The following is a 21,762-nucleotide window of genomic DNA, read 5'->3' as shown; positions in this document are numbered from 1 at the left end:
GAACACATGGGACAAACTGGGACTCATGAGACTTATAGCCAACCAAAACTATTTGGGTTCACAAATCACAGTAATAATTCAAGCAGAGTTTTGATTTTTGTCTAACAGCAAATATTCTGTTATAACTAAATGATGATTCTTATAATTTTATATATGTTTTGCTTGGATTGTTCTTTCTTTCATGAGGACAATGTGATTCTATTTAATGTTCTCAATAATCATAAGCTCATAACTGAGAGGTTCACAGATATCCCTCGTTTTTCCTTAACATCTGCACAGTGTGCAGGGGCAGACATCTGCTTCAAACTGTGCCAGTCATTCCTGTGAAAAACGGGATTTCAGTGCAGAGCTGTCTGCCAGAATAGACAAAGATTTAGAAATAGTTTCCTTTTCAACGTCTCCCTGCTTTTGCGGGGTGTTTCTGGAGCGACGGGATGAATCTTCGGCAGGAAGCTTAACACTTCAGCACTTCACACACTGTATAGCTTTAAATCTGTGCAGCATCAGCAGACCAAAGGAACCTCAACGGGTTAAATTCCACACTCAAGTTCATACCACTGAATAAGATGAAAAGATAACAAAAGAAGCGTAACTCGAGTGCTGCTGGGTGTTTCTCATAGGTTTCGTCCATCCATTGGTTGATAGATCTACCATCCTTACGACCGCTTGAGCCCTCTTCAGTCTGACATATACGTATTTGTGTTTGGAGAGTCTTCCACTTATGTGTCTCCGCATACTGTGAAGCTGTGTGTTTTTCTTTCACGCTGACCTGTAAATGAAGAGTAAACAAAGCAGAGTAAATGGTGTGTAGTCCACACACAGGTGAGAAGGACTCTGCAAACCAACCGTCCAAACAAAGAGGCCATTTCAAACACTGCTCTCTGCCTTCGAGTCTTCCTTCTCAAGGTTAGCTTTTAAAATCAGTCAAACTCACTGATAAGTCATGCTGGGGCTACGTATGTAGCCGTTGCCCCCCTACTGATAACATGGGGACTGGAAAAGACAAAATAGTTTGAAATGATTTCAACAGAAACAAAGCGATCAGTGCTTGTTAAGGCAAAGTTAAGTCGCACAGTGTTTTTCCATAGCGTCCCACTTTGTGGGACTTTGATGCACAAAATTGCAATCCTGACTAATTTTAATGCAGCTTGGGAGTTGAAATGGAAGGAGCTGTGTTGCACCATCCATGCTTTCCTATTTGTTTCCATTTTACCACAAGCTACTGCACAGTATGAAATTACCAGGCCAGCACATGATATACACAAATGAATTTTGCTTTGCTACTTTCTGATATATCAGGCACCAACAACTGAGAAAAAAGCTAAACAGATGTTCCTGGACAACAGGTCAATGTTATGAATATTATTATTATTGTAATTTGCTTTTGTGATTTTGTTTTCGTCTTAAAGAATCTAGTCTCCATCACAGTGCAGGTTTAGAGACATTTTTTTTAGAGCTCAACAAACATTAATTCAGACACTGATCAAACACGGACGCTCTCTTATTAAGGAACCTCAATTGATTAGTATAATTCCCAGGGCAAACATTCTGAGAGACACTGGAGGCAGTTATGCATGAATTCAAGAACTACATGGAAGTGCGGTAAGACACAAGCAGGGGGTCGGAGTGTGGATCGCGTCCGAAGCCGTGGCCAGGATTTTTAATGACTGACCGCGGTGAGGCAAGGAGGAGGCCCATTGTGTCCAGATCTGCAGCGTCTTAGCTGGCCGCAGCCGCAGCCGTGCACATGGCGCTGCACACTGGGGCAGCGCTTTGATGTAAAGCTGCTCCCAGAGCAGATGGAGACAGAAGAGGAGAGGGTAAAGGCATAAAATCGTTAAGGGATTAAAGAGACAAAAACTTAGATGGAGATTGAGGAGAAAGGGGCCAGACCGGGAGAGGAGGTGACAAACAGAGCTAAAGAATTGAGTAACAGAGCTTGTGTTGTACTTTGAATCTGATCTGAATTTGCGTGTTTATTTCTGTGTTTGTGTTTATGTGTGTGCGAGACAGGAACTGAAAGAAAGAGGGAGAGAAATCATATTACCCCCGCCCCCCCACCCCCGTTGTGCAGAGCAGCCGGCCTGCAGTTGGGGTGGGATATGCAAATCCAGGCTGTCTGTCTGCCTGCCCCTTCAGAGGCAGCAGAGCAGCACGCTGCCTCTCGCACACACACCCTCACTCATGCAGAGTGCAGAGGACTTGGTGGGTCGAGCCTAGTCAGCAGGTCTCACACACACTTGCATGTGTGTGTGTGTATGGAGCTGAAACTTTCCTAGAGACTCACTCACACACTCTTCCCTCATTCTCCCCTCTGTCCTGCTCTCATCTTTCTCCTTTCCCCTCCTCCAGCACACCTTTGTGTTGTTTTCCTTGCCCCCTCTTCCTCTCCCCTCCCTCTTCAGCCTCACTAGTTTCCCTCTGCTCTGTCCTATGCGCTCAGAGTGCGGTTAGTGTGCGAGCTGGAAGTGCACTGGATGAGATGCTGCTGATGCTACAGCTGTTTGGGCTCCATGTCTCCTTCAGGGCCCACTGAAGAAGACAAGACTGCACGTGAGCCGGGGAGCTTCGACACAACACTCTGAGAAAGAAAGCCAACCAGTTGCATTGTTAAGACTCTGGATTTTGCATCTTCAAGACTCTGGAATTACTAAAGTTTGTAAAAGCTTTGAGAAAAAAGAAATAACAATGAGGACCAAGTTGTGTCAACTGGTTGCACAGTTCTTTCTCTTAGGAGTGTTGCAATCTGTGGTGGACAGTAAAGGAACTTTCTATGGAGGTCATGTCAACCCTTTCTATGGAAACAGATACAACCTGTACAAGGCTGGACTCAACCCTCACCATTCACCAAACAAGCCCATGACCCGTCACAAGTAAGTGCAACGTTTTGGACGTGCCACAGGTGCTAATGCATGTTTTATTTCCCTTCCCACGCCGCCGGGTATTGAATTCAAAAATCATTCCGAGTTAGCCAGAGTGCTTGCAAGCAAGACCCACCTCATACCGTATTTCCCCCGGGAAACACATGTCACCAGCAAGTTGCAGAAATATGGTTTTAGTTATGGCATCGGCTTGTAACGGATCCTTGAATTGACTCTCTGTTCCTCTATTACTCACTATCCTTTTCTGTGGTTCACACCTAAAACCATCTGTGGCTGGGGATAAACATTATAGAGCAACAATGACATGCGGCGTTATGAAAACAAAGCCGTCATTATGGTCTTTATAGTGCAGCGAGGGGGGGGGGGGGCGCGCTGAGTTGATGACATGAGTATTGATCCCTCGCAGCCGCTGTGTGTGTGTGTCTGTTTGTGTGTGTGGTGGGAGGGGGGTTCAATTAGAGAGGCAAGACTTGCAGCACAGCTGGGCACCCGCTGCCAGAAGGGAGTGGCACAACTAATTTCTAATCAATATTAAAGCAATAACAAAGGGGTCTCAACTGAGTTTGCATTGAAATTGCTATTGAAACCTCCTTTTTTTCAATCTAACTCTTCCAGCATCAACAAGAAGTGGTGATGGATCCCCCTCTGTTTTTAATCAGTGATGTGTGATGTATGTAAACACACTGCGCTGATACTGTCCGGACCACACCAGTGGAGAGAAATGAAAATTTCTATGCGCGCTGTTTGACAGCCATGAAGCTGTGAGATGAAACAGAGCCATGCAGATATATTCTGCCCTGATAGAGATGGTTGATGTTTGGCCTGCAGGGCTCTTTGGGTTTTTCCTCCCTCTCCCGTCTCTTTTGCTTGGCTTCCCCCGAGAGCTGTTATGTCTTTGGACAGCTCCCCAGCTACCTGCTGCTTCACTCAAACTGCCACAGAGCACTGCTGATCGCCCAGCCCTGCTCAGCCTGCCATGCACCCTCACCTCCAGGGAACAGGCCCTTCAGCTGCCCTTACCCTGAGAGCAACACCCACATTCTGTGTCCACCTTCAACTTCCTCGCCTAAGAATATAACCTCCAGCATGTCTTCATAAGTTTAGTCACCTAACACTTAAGACAAAAGCACCACTTGTAGCTTCGCTGTCACTCATAATCAGAGTTAACAGCAAAAGTGATTTGCTACATTACTCATTAGACTAGATTAGATTAGATTTAACTTCATTGTCATTGCACAGAGTAGAAGTACTGAGACAATGCACTACAGTTTAGCATCTAACCAGAGGCACAAAAAGCAGTAAAGTGCAGAATAATGTATGTATGTATACAGGTACATGAAAAACAGTGAGGGGCATATATGAATATGTTAAGATAAATGCAACATGAAGTGTGAACAGAGTATGAATACAGATATGTACTGCATGTGCAGCTGTTACAGTAGGCAAGTGCAGGTATAAGTGTTGATATAAAGCGCAGGTGTAAGACTGAGTAATGTTAGTAGACATTATACACAGAATAAACAGCTGGATATGAATAGGGTGTGTATGCTATACGACAGCATAGACAGCAGTATAATTAGGAATACACTATATGGTAGAGGGCTGTGGTATAATATGTGTTGGTGTGTGGGAGCATAAATGGTGTATGTGCATTTGTATCACTCAGCACAGCTCTATCAGAGGTGCCTTTGAACAACTACACACTCACACTCATTTACTGTATCATTTAACACATGTACACACAATTTTGATGCATTTTTGAGGTATTTCCACATCAACAGCTAGTTGAACGTCAGGTGTGTGACTGCACGCAGCAGCACTCCAGAAGTCCCGTCCTCATAGTGAAGCTGCAGGTTTCACACACCCTCCAGCTCTGAATATAACCATGTGAGTCCTGAGCGTATAGGCTTACCAGTGTGGCCAACGTGAACAAGAACACATCAAATTTAGATTTGCAGATCGACCACTTTGGAGTTTCCGAGAGAGTTACCTCCAAACTGCCTGACTAACGGAGTGTAATTGGGATAACTGTCATTCAGTTATTGAGATTCAAATTGTAATCCTTACAATACATATTTCAGCCTATTTTTGTCTTATATTTCATTATACTCTTCTTAAATCCTATTTATGTGTCTGAACTTGAATCGATCAACAAGACGTTATAGATTGATCTATTCAGAACCAAATGATCAGTGATGTCAGATGGTCAGTAACTGCTGTTGCTGGTAATATCCCCCCACATGTGTCTGTGTCCAACTATAGTGTTGATACAAGAGCTGCTGACCCACCTTGGACACAGTGGGCCCCGGGGACATGTCACTGTCAGACCACCACCACAGATATATGAGCTCAGTTGTTGTCAGCCTGACTGGCCAGTGGAAATAGAGACTTAAAAATAACAAGCGTGCTATGACGTGTGTTTGTTAACGTGTATTTTGGTGAAGGATTTCATCTCGTGTGCTTTTGCAGCTTGTAAATACGAACTCGCTCCTGATTGACCACACAGTCACATGGACAAAACACGCCTGTTTTTCATGAGGTATTTGAAAATTCTCAGCTGTTGGTGACCACAGTCATTTTTTTCTTCACGTTGAATTATTATCTGTGTTTTGGCAGCAAAGCGAGTGATGTGATTTCACAGTCAGTCCTTTCACTGAGTGCAACCACTTGCTGCTGTGAGAAAATATACAGCCGTCTAGCCACCGACTGTGGCCAGAGATGTTCACAAGCCATCCAACACAAAACTCAAGTCTCTAGTCTTTGAAGGGCAGGTCTAAGTCAAGTCTTGGTTGTAATGAGTGTTCTATCATCTGCTGTATGTCATCCAGTCTGCTTCGAACCCTGCATAGCTATATCAAAGGAATTCAAAGAATGTACTGTATTATCATCACTGCCAGTATCAGCATTGATTAGTTGTTTGGTATGTGGTCACTTTAAAGAGGCTATTGAAATGCAATGTGAAAAAAACTAAAAGTTAAGAGCTGTATCTTGCCACATATTGAACATACAGATATGGGATAGACCAAGTAATGAGGTCCTGCTTAAAGAAGAACGGACTCACTTGTCTGTAGTCAGCAGGTGGTGGCAGCAAGCTAATGTTTACTGATGTTAACCTAAGCATGCATGCATGCTAGCTGTAGGCACTAATATTAATTTTCACATTCCCAAGTGACTTACCTATCTGCATTTTCAGGTGCCTGGAACAGTTTGATGCAGTCAATCCAGCATCCTTTATCCTAATACTGCAGATGTTGCATTTAGCAATATCTACTGTTCTATTCAATTGGTTGTTTGTGAAGTTATTGTAGCCAAAGGTTAACGCAAATGGCATGTGTGCTCGCCATGGTGTTGTTGCAGCAGAGTACGTGCATTGGCATGATAATCATGGCAGTAATGATATTCAGCTCATCAGATGTTTCCAAAATGGTAAAGAAAATTAAAAAGAATACAAGAGTCCACTCAGTAGAGTGCAGATCTCCACCAGACTTATGGTCAGGATGGCAGTGAAGATAACAGACAAAACGGATGGGTCCAGTCGTACGCAACATTAGCTATGGAGAGACAAACACATGCACACACACGACAAGTGCGACTCAAGTCCAAGTTGCAAACTCGAGTCCCCCATCTCTCACTGTGGCAACTTAGACAGTTACCATACTGTACCTGTCACGGCTTTATTGTACAGTTTATGTTGGGCCATGGCTAACACTGTGCACTGGTGGCTGAGTTCAGATGTCCTGGAGGGCATTTTGGCTAAAGGCTTTGGGAAAGGGGGCCAAATATTAATTCAAAGAAAATCTGTTTTTACATTTCATAATATTGATATTTTTTTCACGTTCGAGAACAAAATGTAAAATAAAAAAAAAGAAACTGTGTTTATTAGTTGGTATTCTTATGCTGTTAATATTTCCAAGTTATGCGTAACGCATTCCTATTATAACTCTATGATCTCGCACATCTCACAAGCATCTCTCACCATGTTGCACTATCACATCAAATGCACAACAGGTGAAACATAATCCACGGGTCATATACCCATCACTGGGAAATAGCTTTTGTGTAAATCAATTAGGATCCCAGCAGATGCCACATGTCTTCACTGATCAGATTAGAGACATATCCGAGGGCTTTCCGATGATGTATGGGACAGAGATCAAGGGGGAAAGGTCACTGAGTTGCTGGAGGTTAGAGGTGATGGGTTGCTGTTGTAAGTTTGTGTTGAGTGTCCAGTGGAGGACAAGAATGGAGCCAGTCTCCTGCTAAGGGTCACGTTGGCTGGGCAGTAAATTCCCAAGCCCTCTACCAACACATATTTACCTAACTTTCTGCTTTCACTGACCTTTCTGCTAAAATGTGTGGGATTTTTATGTAAACACACAATGAATGTGGATTTTAACATTTAAAGGCTGGTGAATTATACAATGTTAGAGTCTCAAGTAGGTGTGAAAGTTAAACAAGATTTTTAGCGAAATAATTGAACATTTTGGGAAATATTGTTCACTTTTGTCCAAGCTCACATGATAAGTCTAAAAAATACTTTTTTTTTACCTTTGGACAGAGCCAGGCTAGCCGTTTCCCCTTGCTAACAGTCTTTATGCTCGCCTGCTAACTGTAGCTTCATATTTAGCTAAAACACAGACATGAGACAGATATTACTCTGCTTGTCAAACTCTCTGCAAGAAAGCAACATATTTCCTAAGATGCGGAACTATTCCTTTAAATTTGATTTTGCTTGTGTGAAGAGACCCACTTGAACTTCCTCGAATGGCATCGCTTTACCAGTCGATCTACGTTGCAACCCTCACTGGCTTTGGTCGGCTTTGGTTAATAACTGAAAGGATGACATCGTGGATGCAAGCGGCCAAATTCGTTGGCCGTTGGCAGCTGACTCAGACGTCCGGGGGGAGGTCTGAGTAGAGCCAGAGCCACAGCTCCGTCATGTCAAAAGGAGCCAGTGGGCAACTAATCAGGATGCCTCCTGGAAGGAGTTCCTTTGGAGGTTTTCCAGTAACTCATAGGAGACCCTGGGGTAGACCCAAAACATACCGGAGGCTATATATACTGTATTCCATCTGGCTTGTGAACGCCTCGGGATCCCACAGGAGGAGCTGGAAAACGTTGCTGGGGAGAGAGACGTCTAGACTACCTTGCTTAGACTGCTGCACTGTGACCCGTTCTTGGATAAGCAGCAATAGATGGATGGACGGGTGGATGGATGAAGAGTTTTATCTGATGTAATGATGTAGTGCTTTTGCATTAATTTCACATCATGACATAAACATATAGAGTTATGACGCTAACCTTGGTTAGTCTTTCAAAGAACTGCCGCTCTTATATGATGAGAGCCACACAGCATACTGTTGAGAAAGGCTCTGTTCCAAGGCTGTTTATTGTTATTTGCAATTTGCAAATATCAATGGGATTTTAAATGAGGCTTTCTTACTTCTGGAACAGAGCCCGGAAGTTCTGGCTTCACTTTGGCTCTCTTTAAATATTACATAGTGCCTATCGTTATCAGAAAATATTTTTAGTATTTTTTTTTTCAACTATGTTGCCCAGTCCTAGTTTTAGGTGCCTATCTCTCTCTCTCTCTCTTTTTTTTAGCAGCTTCTGGTATTGAGATTCACCTGATATTCTTCAACACCCAACTGTCACATTGCTGTTGATTTAATTCCCAACCATAAACACCACAGTGAGCCCAACAAATCTAGCAATTCCTCTTGAATGCGCTTTTATTTCAAAACACAGAGCCATTCTTACTCAAAGGAGATTATGCGCTTTGGGAAATGCCTGAGGATAAGTCACTGGTGTGTTTTTTCACTACCTGCGTTTGAGCCTCTTACTGTACTCCAAGATAAAAAATACAACACAACAAAACAACATAACGAATATGTGACTGTCCGACAACAAAGCAACTTATTAGTAGCACTAGTTGTCACATTATAACAGTAAAATTGTAAAACAGTTTCCATACCTACATGGTTTTAATGCTGTGGTAACAATTAGAGGCTGATAGCCAAAACTTAAGCACATGTGAAAGTGCTGGTCTGCCTTTTAGCTATAATAACCAGAGCTGGCAGTGAATGACAGTATAATCCCCTTGGTCCTAGCTTGGGGTATCACATCTTTCCTTTAACCCTAATCAGTAGCCACAAGAGCAACGTCAATCAACCCTGCACCTTGGAGCCGCCACGACCTGCCAGTTGGCTGGAAATAAGTTTCATTAAAAGCATATATGGAAAGAGATGGGCCCTGGAGGAGAGTTGTTAGCCCATAGACACGGTTGTTAAAGGTCCTATTAAAGATTGCATGGTTCTCTATGTGGTCTGCTCCAGTCATAAATCTGTCAGAGGCAACAGTGGTCCAGGTTCAAACAGTCAGGAACCCTGCAGGTGATGGAGCGGTCAGTAATGAGGAAGGTGAGGCCTTTAGTGCCAAAGCGTCAAAACTACGAAGGCAGCGGGGGGGAAAGTGGCAGGTTAGAGGGCCGGCGATGTCAGGGTCAGGATGAGGCAACACAGAGGGGCTTCATGGAAAACCGAAAGGGAAAAAAAAACAGTATTAGAAACAGAGGCAAGAGCTGGACTGGTATGCTTAGATAAGTAAACAGAGATTACCTGCAGTTAGCAGATTTTGCAGAAAAAAGGAGAAGAACGTTATGAGAAAAAAGGGGGATTGAAAGGTGAGTTGTTTTGGGCCCAGCGGAGGGTGGAGGTCTGGCAGCAATAATATTTGCTGAAAACGCTCCACGTGAGAATCTGAGATGGGAATTCTGCTTTCCCCCTGGGAGGCTGTGAAGCGATTTAGGAACTGTAATGCTATACTGGAAATATTTACAGTGCGACCAGACTAGCAGTCAAAAAATGACATGCTGCAATGACAGAAGAAAGACAACCGTTTGCCGTTAAAAGGAGGAAGTGTGTTGGGGGGAGAGTGAGGCAAGAGAAATAGTAAGTGTGGCTTTTCTGTCATGGTGAAAGGAGGTGAAGAATGTTTTGATATTGTTCGGGGAGGAAGGGAGCAAGGTCAGGTGACAATGGGAGGTGCACATGAAACTTTAATACACTGATGAATTTGAATCAGCGTGGAGTCACTTGGTGTTGGGTGGTCCAGCGAGGGACGTTTCTTTTTAATATGCTGGGTGTCTTTGTGTTGTTTACAGTGAGATTCACCTGGCAAGAGTCTTATAACACACAAAAGATTTTTTTACATGAAAAAAGAGTCATTCTAAAATACAATGTACAAAGAAAGCAAAATGCGAGAAGACAATTAACATTTTTTGGCTCAAAAAACACTTAAGTTGATCTGAACTATGAAAGAGTCAAACAGGCAATGTTTGATTGACCTGGGTAAATTAGTATGAGTGTCCTTCAAGGCCTAATTTTGTTTTAAACTGCATGCCAGATGAGTGAAATGTAATCACATTAGATACATTAGATGTGGCTGGTAAGTTCAGAGCATACTAATCAGCTGCAGTTAGAGATTTTTAGCCATGCTGGCAGCGTGGCTCCATGCAGGGGCGGCGGCGTCAGTTGATCTGTTGGTCAGTCAATTTTGGTCTGTGCTTAAAAATCTCACAAGCTATTCAATGGATTGCCATGAAATTGGGTACAGAAATTTATTTACAATGAAACGTAACGAGCATTAAGTTTAAATTTGGTCTATGATCAGATACCTGAAAAACGAATGATGTTCCCATCAGCCTCAGCTGTATGTTGTGTTTAGTGCTATTTAGCAAATGTTAGCATGCTAAGATGATGATCCTTATATCCGCTAAACATCATCATTTTAACAATGTCACTGTGAGCATGTTAGCATTAGCATTCAGCTCGCGGAGGACTCCTGTCATGATTTATGATGTAGGTTGGTGATTTCCTCTTCCTCCTGCCTCTGCTTTTGTTTGTCCCAGGAGTCAAGTTAAAGTTAAAGGCTCATCATCTTTGCTGCTGCTGCTGCCCCAAAGCTTAGGAACAGTTCCTCTGCACTTGATTGACATCTTAAAGCCTTTTTTTAACAGTTCTCTTTGACCAACTGGTCAGATCAAGCTCCACAACATCATGATGCACTTACATATTTTAAAAATGTCTGTCATGCTTTTATTGTTACTGTTAATTGTAATTACTGCAAATGCAATTACCCATTGCAGTTGTGTGGTATATTTCCCAATGCTAGTTGTTTGTAAATGCGAGTCATAAAGTTCATTTGACCGACGTGACTTTTACTGTCTGGCACTTACTGGCTTATCCTGTGTGGCCGACTCTTCCCATCTGTCACCAAGGAGTGCTAAAACAAACATCACAAAGTATTTATACTTTTTAAAAGCAGTCTCCTTGTGCCGCATTGGTTGAGGGATGAGGTGTGAAAATAACTCAGAGAGGGCCAGAACTCCCCTCTCTCTCTCTCTTTCTCCCTCCTCCCTGTATTCCTCTGATCTCAGATCATGCTGGATCAGGACTTCTCATCCTTTTTTTTTCCCCTCCTGAGGTGTCCAGATTAGTGTGTTCTCCTCCACACACGCAGGAAGGCAAAACACTTACCTACACCCTCACCTGCCCTGCAGCAGGTGGGCATATATTGAGACAAATACAACTGCTGAAGACTGCACTTTTCTTCTCACATACAGCGTGATCACTCGCACATCATAGGTTTGTAATTCTGGCAATAAAGCTTGTGTAATCCTCATCCCGCAGAGCTATGTGGTCTCTGTGGATGTGAGATAAAAGGGCCAAGAACTTCATTGTGTGTGTATGATGTGTGGATGTGTGTGAGTGTCTGTGTAGCTCTCACACACTATCACTATCTCACAAGCTGAAACTCAACATTGCTCCTATAAAGAGTTGTTTTTACACAGCAGAGGAGGTGACCTGCGGTTGCCCTGACCGACGCGCAGAGGGACAGGATTTATCTCAGCACTCCACTTTGATTCTCACAAAGCCAGAGCCCCTCTGTCTGTAAGACACTGAGGATAAAATATCACTCACAGGCCCAAATGACATTGACAGATCTGTGAAAACAGGCAAAGAGCAGACCGGGGGACAGAGAGGCAGAAACAGAGACCAGGAGAAAGGTTTTTTTTTTTTTTTTCATGCCTTTTACATCTGGAGTCCTGCACTTTTCAGGCGTTGTGTGTGAGTCTGAAGGTCATTGGCGCCGATCCCAGATGTGCACCTGACAAACAAATTGGTGAACATGGTCACTTTTCACACCACTGATCAGCTCTGCATGTAATGTCAGAAGGGGTCACACACTAACTGTAGTGCATATGCAGACATACTCATGCACTTTGCTGTCCATCAACTGTACATCAGCTGTCAAACGTCTTTGTAGCGTTTCCTAATTCTCACACACACACATACACAAAACAGTCAGAAAGCTCCTTGTTGCAATCAATAAATCTGTCATTTATGAGGAAGAAACCATGCCCATTAACACTACTGAAGTTTTACAATGTAATACTTTAACCACTCACTATGGTGCTGATATTCTCTGGGTTACAACATTGTCAGATTTTCTTTACTCACCATGTGAATGTGATCTTGTACAAATGTATTTGTGCCAGAGAAAAATGAAGAAAAATGTAATATAATTATTTTGGCGGTCTGTGTTTTCTGTGAGCAGCAGATGAGAGCAGTGGGAGCGACTCCCCCCTCCCCATCCCCCTCAGGAATAGTAAGGAAAAGAGCCTGCAGGTGGGGTGGTGGCGTAAGAAAATGCATGAAAGCAAATGAGTAGCGGGGCTGTAACATCAGCAGACTGAGCTTGGAAACAGTACACGAGTTTGTTTGTGGTTTTTTTTCACGAGAGGGAAAATGTGCCAGAAGTTATGATTCAGCTCAACTTGTGTTGTCAGATTAAACTTACTGTCTTCATTTCATAAAAAACACCATTTGATACATAACCGTGTTTTCCAGCCAAGATTTCTTTGCTTTTTTAACCCCCTCCCCCAAAAGAGTCATCTGCAGCAACCAGTATATTGCCTGCGTGAGCTTAAAGTGCTTTAAGAACTCCCATCCTACCACATCAGTTCAGGTCGTAACCGCCACTTCCTTAACAACGCATGACCTAGCAGCAGGTTGTCAGGCTGGTATGAAAGGGGGTCTGTCATCCTGACTCCTGCCCTTTTCCTTCCACCGCTATTAACATATGTCAACACAGGGAGAGTGGTGATACACACACAAACGCTGTCAACACAGTCAGCGATTTGCAGAAAGCAGCAGCAGCAGCAGCAGCAGCAGTGCAGCGGTTTCTCACAGGTTCTGACAGACTGTCCTGCCTGTTAGCCCTCTGAACCTGTTAACTTGGTATATGGGCCCTCCTCGTCCCTCCCTGCTCCCCCAAACACTTCTATTTGTCCTGAAACAGCTGTGGAGCAACGTTAAGTACCGCATGTGTTGCTAAATGCTCCCCTCTGAGTGTAAGAAATGCTTCACATGTGAGCCTAAAGAGCGCAGATCATCGTTTCCTGTGTTGCACGGGGGCCAGGGGAACATTAGGCAGTTGCTGTAGCTGCACTGGCAAAGAAGCGAGAGAAGGAGAGTAAGGGTCCAGCTCCAGCATGATGCAACAACTGCTAAAAGTAGTTATAGTGAAGTTATTATGTGTTGGATTCTGGACACGTCTGAGCACTTTCGGGATTGAAAATAGTCTCAGTGGTATGTCTTGGATCTTGTCTGCGTAAGTGATTTGAGGTCAATGTTAATAATTGTATACCAGTGAATATGTCAATAAGAAGCATGTTTTGAATTGGAAGGGAAATTACTGAATTACCATTTTGAACAAGAGGGAAACAAAAGACTATCCAGACAAAGCTCTGCAAATATCCTCTGCCGTCGGGCTGCCTAATGCCAGAGTGAGGTATCAATAAATTTGTGGTTTTTAACATTAAACAGGCAAACATCACTCAATATGTTCTTTATTCTTTTTTTATTCTGATCCCCTGTAGCTTCCACAAAGTGGTCTCTAGTCTACCTGGGGTCCATACAAAACAAGAACAATAAAAAGACAACTGTCAGAGTCACATAGTGTCAACAAAAAAACAACAACAACACAGTACAAGCCAAATACAGACTTTACCGACTTTCCACATGAGAGTGCAAACTGTAGCAACCTGCGGTGGAAACAAGAAAAAATTGGCACACACCTGCAGCACCCAGAATAAACACAAACAAACAAAAAAGTACAGCTGCAACAAAATAACATCCAGTTCCTGCTTCAGTGGCTTTCTTAAGGAGGATCTGTTTTTAATCTGTTAGCACTTGGCTGGGAGCATATTCCAAGCAGAGGAACCTCTATGAAAAAACAGCTCTCATCATGCAATTTCTTCGTGGACTTGGCACGACCAGATGGCCAGTGCTCACTGGGTGCATCTTATACCCAAGACAAAAAGCAGAATATGCCAGTTTACCACTGAAGAAGTGTGGTGTACCACTTCACAGCGAAAATAAAATCATCAGCAAAGGAACAGTTAAACTAAAGCTAAACTGCTACCGAGTAGTATAACAAAGGGCCAGACGTCAGCCTAGAGAACAGACAGAAGAGTCAAACAAGTAAGCAGTGCAGCAAAGCTTTCACACAGACTGATGTCGAGCGAGGCTTTGCACTTGGATCACACATTTGTTAGGAAGAAATAATCTCATCGACCAGCTGGAGGTGGAGCAGCAGCAGCGCTTTAAAGGGAAATATCACTGAATGGGAAAGTGTTGTTTGAGCAACTGTTTGTATGCTTGAAGTGATAAAAGTCATTTTGGGAGAAGAAGTTACACATTCTTCCTATTACATTTCATGAGTTTAAATGTTAATAAAATGGATCTTTCCTGAATTCAACACACTCTGGGATTCACTGACACAGCCTTACATGGTCTGGTATGACCGGGAGCTTATGGTGGCTAATTTCATCTAAATTTAGGCACTCTAACTTTAATACACTGAGACTGACAGGAAGAGAGCATCTCGTTTAACAAGATGAATACTGCAGTGCTGATACGTCAGTGCTGTGTCTTGTTTAACTCTAATGTCACTCTGCTGTCCCCACAGAAACCACTGTGCCTATGTGGTCCAGAAGAACGTCACGTGCACCATGCAGGATGGAGTGGCTACCTACGTGAAGGCCGAGTACACCACCAAGTGCATCTGGGGTCAGAAGTGCCCTGTTGTCATGTAAGTTTTTCTGACGAAGCAACAAAATGCAATAAAGGAAACAGTTCCACCTCAAGCCTTTGACAGATCAGTCTAAGGAGTTTTGTTGTGAAGTTTAAAATGTATAATTATTGCTTCACGTTCAATAACCTGCTGCATATACTCTAAATAGATGCTGCCCTCTAGTGTTCAAATCATGTCTGTGTAACGATGTGCAGGCTCTCAGCTGCATGCACATCTGTGTTTGTAGTCAGAGTTCTTCTACAGAGAGACGCCACTGGGGGAAAATTGTGTTTATTCAATTCAAATAAAAAATAATAGATTGTTTCAAAGTTCAAATGACACTGGCTGCTGTAAGCTCCATTTCTTTTTCTGCCCATTAAAAATGGGTTTTATTGATTATTCTGGATATTCTTGCTTCTTACCTGCCCACCTACCTTAATAATGTCATCTGAAACGATGGAAACATGACTCTGTAAGTGTGTGTGTGTGTGTGTGTGTATGTGTATGTGTGTGTGTGTGTGTGTGTGTGTGTGTGTGTAAGAGAGAGGAAGAGTTTGGTCAGAAGGAAATTCATCTTAAACAAGATAACACTTAAATTGGGTGCTAACCCTGGTTCAATCCTCTGAAGCCACATCATTTATGTTGCACTTTATCTTAATCTCCTAATCTCCCTCTAATCCACATCCCACTTCATCCACTTCATCCTTTTATCTCTGCTCTGCGCCTCCCATCTTCCCACCCTCCATCCTGGCTCTGTGCCCTTAATTAGTAAAAGCACCCGCAGCACTTCTGAGAGTATCTGTGATGTGACATACTCTTAACCTCTGACAGTGAACATGCTTTCTGTCATGTTCCCTTCAGGTACAGGACATTCTACAAGCCAAAGTACAAGGTGGGTTATAAGACAGTGACTGAGCTGGAGTGGAGATGTTGTCCCGGCTACTCTGGAGAAAACTGCTATGACGGACCCACGTCGCTGCCTGACGTGATACCACCTTTCAAGGGTGCAGGTCTGCCCCATCGCCCGGGGGTGAAGGGCTTCCCCCATGGCCCTAGACCCCCCACAGACCAGAGGCCTGGAGGAGGCCAGTTGGAGCCTGGCAAACCGTACCCCAGTGTGCCTGACCACAGAACAATACCCACAGGACAGCTACCTGCTGGGAATGGAAAGCCAAACTATGGTGAGAACAGACACCAACCAATTTATCGTAAAGCCCCGGGATTTTAACCTGCTCTACTGCTATTTGTGTGTGCATCTGAGCAAGCATGTATTTTCTCTTTCTCCCTTTTAAATACTTTCATGCATCATTCCTCCTTCAGCGCCAGCAGTCAGTCTAAAGAAAACTTTTCTGTCTAACCCTTGGAAATACAGGAAACAAATTTGGGATTTCAGGAGTGACTGGTGAACGTTTGGACCGTATGGAGGAGGACCTGCGTCGCCTCACTCAGGGTCTGGACACGCTGAACGGAGTGGTGGCTGGCCTTGAGGAGCGACTGCGCACGTCTCTCCGGGAAGACACCAACAAAATCCTGGTGTCCCTGCTGCCCAACCCTCCCCGTGTTCCCGACTCTACAGTGGGATTTGGGGTGATCCCAGACGGGACTCCTGATGGACTGGAAGGAGGAGAAAGCTTCACTGGTTTCGGAGACTTAGCAGGGAGGGTGACAGAAGTGAGGGACGAGCTGCGAGCCAAAACACACATCATTGAGGAGATTCAGGTACTGTGCCACTACACCTGTGCAAAGTTCTCCTTTTCCTTCCTTTATTATACGCTACGTTCTTCTCACCTGTGTGCGTTCTTAGGGGATGGTCCTGGGTCATGATGGCCAGCTGAAGAAGCTGTTGGAAGGAGCGAGAGGCAGGCCCATCCCTGGCCCCAGCTCCACTACTCACCTGGACGACATCCTGGACGTCAAGCTGGCTGGAGTGCGGGCCGAGATCCTGGATGGCTTTGAGCGCCGTCTGACCAGCCTGGAGAGCCACTGTGACACAAAGATTGGGGAAGTGCAGCAGCAGTGCCATAGGGATCACATCGATGGTCAGGAGCAGATGCAGCAGTCTCTGGAAGGAAGAGAGACCGGGCTCAGGGAGGAGTTGGGCTCTTTGCAGGCTCAGATTCAGGGCCTGACTCTTACTGAGAGCTGCTGTGGACAGGTATGTGCCTGTAACATGATCAGCACGCACATCCAGTGTGTCAAGTCAGCTGTTCTTAAATTATTTAAAAAAATTCATGTGGATTCGATGTAGGGAAAACCCCAAAATCTAGACCAAAGGTTTAAAAGAAATTTGACATTTTGGGCAGTGTGCGGATTTGCTGTCTTGCTGAGACTTAGATGTCTGTTCACTAACATGAATATGTTCAAAGGCAACAACCTTTACATTACGTCAGGAGCAGTGACTGTTATAGCTTAGAAGTAGTCAGGGATATCACGTGTTAATTGGACAGCTTTAGAGATGCTGGTGGATGGATTTTGTTTCCTTTGGAGAGAATGTTTCCCCCTGTTCCCAGTCTGTAAGATAAGATAAGATAGCCATTTTCTTGGCCTCATGACGCCTCATATTCATGTATGAGACGGGTATTGATCTTGTCGTTGAACTCTGCAAAATGTCAAACTGTTCCTTTAACTGAATAGTACATATTTCAGACTGCTGTATGCCACAGTTAGAGCATCATGTCCACACTATAATCACATACTGTAAAACTGGATGTTTTATTGCATTACTAATGAACTAATATGTTATTGATTATCGCAGGTGAACAGTCTGTCCCAGCGTGTGCTGCTTCTGGAGGAGTCAGTTAAAGGTTTGACAGAGTCTCAGAGACAGCTCCAGACTGCCCTCACTGACCAGAGCATACACGTGGAGACTCTGATCGAGACCCGTCTGGTGGACATAGAGGGCCGCCTCAATGCCACGGAGGGTGGACCTGATGGAGCTGCAGTGCTCCCTGGTGGTCTGGATGGCTTCAAGACCATGCTGGAGGACAAGCTGAAGACCCTGGAGGAGAGAGTGTTTGTGGCCGTTGAGGAGCTGAGTAATGCCACTGCTCCGGCCCTCCTGGAGGGCCAGGTGGTCCCAGCGCTGGAGACAGAGATCGAGTCTGTGAGGAGGAGAGTGGAGGGAGATCTGGATGGCATTCAGAAGCAGTTAATAGACCTGGAGCTCCTCTGCACTTCTTCCTGCTCACCCTCTACCCCACCAGCAGGAGGCGTCAGTGTCACTGAAGTAGAGGAAGAGTGTGAGGGGCTGGAGAAGAAGATGACTGACCGCCTGGACACCCATTCTAACCAACTGGACCGCCTGAACAACACCCTGCAGAACCTGCTCTTCCGAATCGCCCAGGAGGACACGGAAGGCATCGTCCAGGGGGAGATCACCCTGTTGAAGGTCAACATCAACTCGGTGAACCGCACTCTAAAGGGCCTAAAGGACTCTATTAGCTTAATTGCAAGTGAAGTGGGCCACGCTAACAACACCTGGGAGCAGAGAGAGCACCAGTTAGTCAACCAGGTGCAGGGAATCACCAAACTAGTGGGCCACCAAGCCGCCCTCCTGGGGGCCGGAGAGAGGCGGCTGGCCCAGCTGAAGGGAGAACTGGTAGCTTTGAAGAGACAGCTGTCCGGGGAGCTGCAGGGCTGCCGGAGCACAGCAATAGAAGTGCAGAAGGGGGTGAAGGACGTTGATAGCAGGGTGAGCCAGGTAGAGGGCCAGTGCAGCAGCCTGGGGGAGCTGGCAGAGCAGCTGGAGAGGATCAGGGCAGAGCTTGAGACACACTCAGACTCCTACCTGGCCCAGGTGAATGGCACCCTGGCCGTCCATTCAGAACAACTCGCTGAGCTGAAAGGGGAGGTCAAAGACTGTGCGGCTAAGGGAGCAGCCAACCAAAAAGGAGACCAGTAGCAGCTGAGCTACAGAATTTTTTAAAAAAGAGAGACTTATGTGTGCTTCTCATTAGGCTCAAGTGACTTCCTCTGCTTCTCTCCTCTCGCTTTCAAATCCCATCCCAAATCCCACAGATGCAAATTAACTGGTGAAAGTCATTTCTCATAAGCTCCCCACCCCAGTGCCTCCAGATGGCCTGGCTGTTTAGTTTAGTGAAGTGAGGAAGTCACAGAATACAAAGACACACCTATGGTTGTATAGCTGGGCAATTTTTTTCCCTTGAGATTTTACTCTATAGGGCATTTTTCTTTTTCTCTGATCCTGATTGTTTTGATTTCGCATTTTACCTTTTTTTAACTTATGAATATGATATGAAGTGACTGCATTGTTATGATGTTAAACTGTTTGTATTAGAGAAATGATGATAACAAAACAAAGTGGATGATATGGGACTAATACGCTGCTACGGGTTTCGACTGACAAGCACACTTGACATCCTCTGTGTGGACTCTTGTCTTGTCTTTTTGGAAAAAAAATACTGTATGTCATTTTGGTGCTATTTACGTTTTTGTAAACTTCTGTTTTACATATGTTTAAAAATGATATGTATTTCTGCTTTGGCAGTTGTTTTTGTTTCCTGCTGCGTTGCTCCAAGTTGCAGAGAAGTTCCATAAGTCACCACTGGGGGACAGTGACAACACATTACACGGCATGGTAGATGGAAAGAAATAAAGCCTAAAACACTCCAGGGTGGAAGTGTTTCATAGACACAAATTTGGCAATGTGAGCCCTTTTTTTCAAAATTAATGTGGGTAGTTATGTTCTGAAAATGACAATTCACTGAATTGATTTCAGTCCAACTTTATTTATTCTTGTGAGGGGGATTCTTTGCAGCAGCTTGCCTGCATGTGGAGTTAATAGGGTTTATTATGGAGTTTTTATTGTTATCATTTAGGAGTTATAATTGTTGGATGGTTAGCAAGCTCACATATTTTTGTGCTTTAATGTGCATTAATGGCCAATATTAACTCTATACTCTCCACCCATTTATTGTGTGTCAACAAATACAAACAATAAATATGAGGGGAAAAAAGAAACTGTTAATTACGAGGCTAAACAATCAAATGCTAAAAGTTTTGATCGTGGAAATGGAAATAAATATATGGATGATAAATTTGAGTGTCAACATATCACACAATGCTGCATCAAAAATTAGCTATGAAAAATGAAGGGACAGTGGTGTTACACCATCAGATCCTGTGACCCAAGTTCAGCTACAGTGCAGTACAAACATTCTTATCATGCATTCGTTTGATGGTAGCTGTTACTACAGATGGTACCTTCATAGTGTAAAACCATTGCAAGTAAATTTCACATGCTAAGATGTGGTCAGGTGGGTTAAATCTGTTCCTTGATTTGTTGATCATTTATTGGCCACAAAAAGAACTAAGATCCCCCTGTTTCACTCCAAAAACCTACACTCTACTTCAAATATTTGCACAGGTCCAGGCTGCTTCAGCTCATTACCAGCAGGCTGTGGAACCAGCAAGTAAAGAATGTAAACTCTTTGCTGGCCAGTGGCAGTAAGTCATTTATGGTCAAAAGAAATGTTTCTGTGTTAACCTGAAAATAATGAAAGCAGCTTTTAAAAAGCAGTGTCACATTTGTTTCTCTCAGTATCTTTTCTCACAGATTTAGGACAGTAAACAGATTTTGAATTATGACTAAGCCTATAGTGAGGTTGCACTGTCTGCAAGTTTGAGACGGCAGCATCTCTCACTGATTAAGTGGCTGTCAGCATGTAATGGGAACAAGAAATGTATCATTAATAAACCGTGCAGAATATTGGCTGGAGGAGTCGGAGGTGTGTGACTGCACAGAGTAAGCAGTTTTGAAGAGAAAGTCCTTTTTGTTCAAAATCCCTGACTTTCCCAAATGGATAAAGGAAACAATGCTTGTTTGATACAATAAAACAGTGTGAGTTCAACTAACTAAGTTGCAAGCTGCACCAGCTCAGAAGACTCTGATCACATGATGCAGTCAGATGATAAGGTGAGGTCATGAGGTGAACATGTGGAGGATATTAGTGTGTATGGAGTCAGAGGTTAGGTGAGACTCAGTGATAATGAATGAAGCTGAGTGAAGTGAGCTGTAAAAATTAGTTGACCTTGCACCAATGAAGCGCTGTCAGCAGGACTTCAGGACAGCATCAGCACATAGTTTTCAAAGACAACATCTCTTAGTAACCAGAACAGGATGAAGCAATCACAGCATAATGAAAACCAGAGGATGCACATGAAAATAAAAATGCTGTGAGGAAATTTGGAGCGGATGGAGAGGGTGGAGGTCACAGACAATGGCAAAAATGCTGTATTGAGAAACAGAATTGGTTATGGGATGATAGTGAGATGATCAGGAGGAAAAAAGCAGGATGGGTGTACTAAGAAATTTTGAAAGGCATAGTCAAGCGAGGCGCCATCGGTGTGGAAAAATAAGCAGAGACAATGGATGAGTGTGGCTGTGACAGTCAGTGTAGGGAGGAGGCGAGCCGAGAGGACGAGCCCGGCTCGCTGAAGAGGAATACTCGAGCTGATAGACAGGGATGTGACAAGGGCAGGCCGGGCAGAAGAGCAAAGGACGGACGTTGAGACAAGGGAGCACAGCAGTGTCAAGGAGGATGAGGAATGTGAGAATGGGAAGCAGATGTGTTTACAAACCTCCCCGTCCCTCGGCTGTATCCTGACAGGAAAACAGGCAAGAGTCACAACAGGAGCTGGGGAACAGGCGTGCCTGCTCAGACGCACACGCACGAGCATAAACTCAAACAGTTAGCCACGACTGGGCAAACAGCGGCAGTGC

The 21,762-nt window shown here is 44.2% G+C and overlaps 1 protein-coding gene across 1 annotated transcript; it reads left to right on the top strand.

The window, feature by feature from the left end:
• The first annotated feature begins 2,469 nt into the window (after positions 1-2,469).
• On the top strand, positions 2,470-20,036 carry LOC121613106 (EMILIN-3). The gene is made up of 6 exons (XM_041946384.1): positions 2,470-2,873; positions 14,916-15,038; positions 15,882-16,201; positions 16,393-16,739; positions 16,825-17,175; positions 17,776-20,036. Exons 1-6 carry the CDS (start codon positions 2,689-2,691, stop codon positions 18,919-18,921), a joined length of 2,472 nt encoding a protein of 823 aa, XP_041802318.1. The 5' UTR covers positions 2,470-2,688; the 3' UTR covers positions 18,922-20,036.
• The last annotated feature ends 1,726 nt before the right edge of the window (positions 20,037-21,762 follow it).

The sequence above is a fragment of the Chelmon rostratus genome, chromosome 10 (assembly GCF_017976325.1).
Source record: "Chelmon rostratus isolate fCheRos1 chromosome 10, fCheRos1.pri, whole genome shotgun sequence".
Taxonomy (NCBI): domain Eukaryota; kingdom Metazoa; phylum Chordata; class Actinopteri; order Chaetodontiformes; family Chaetodontidae; genus Chelmon; species Chelmon rostratus.
The sequence above is the reverse complement of the archived record's forward strand: the minus strand, read 5'-3'. Positions and strand labels throughout refer to the sequence as shown.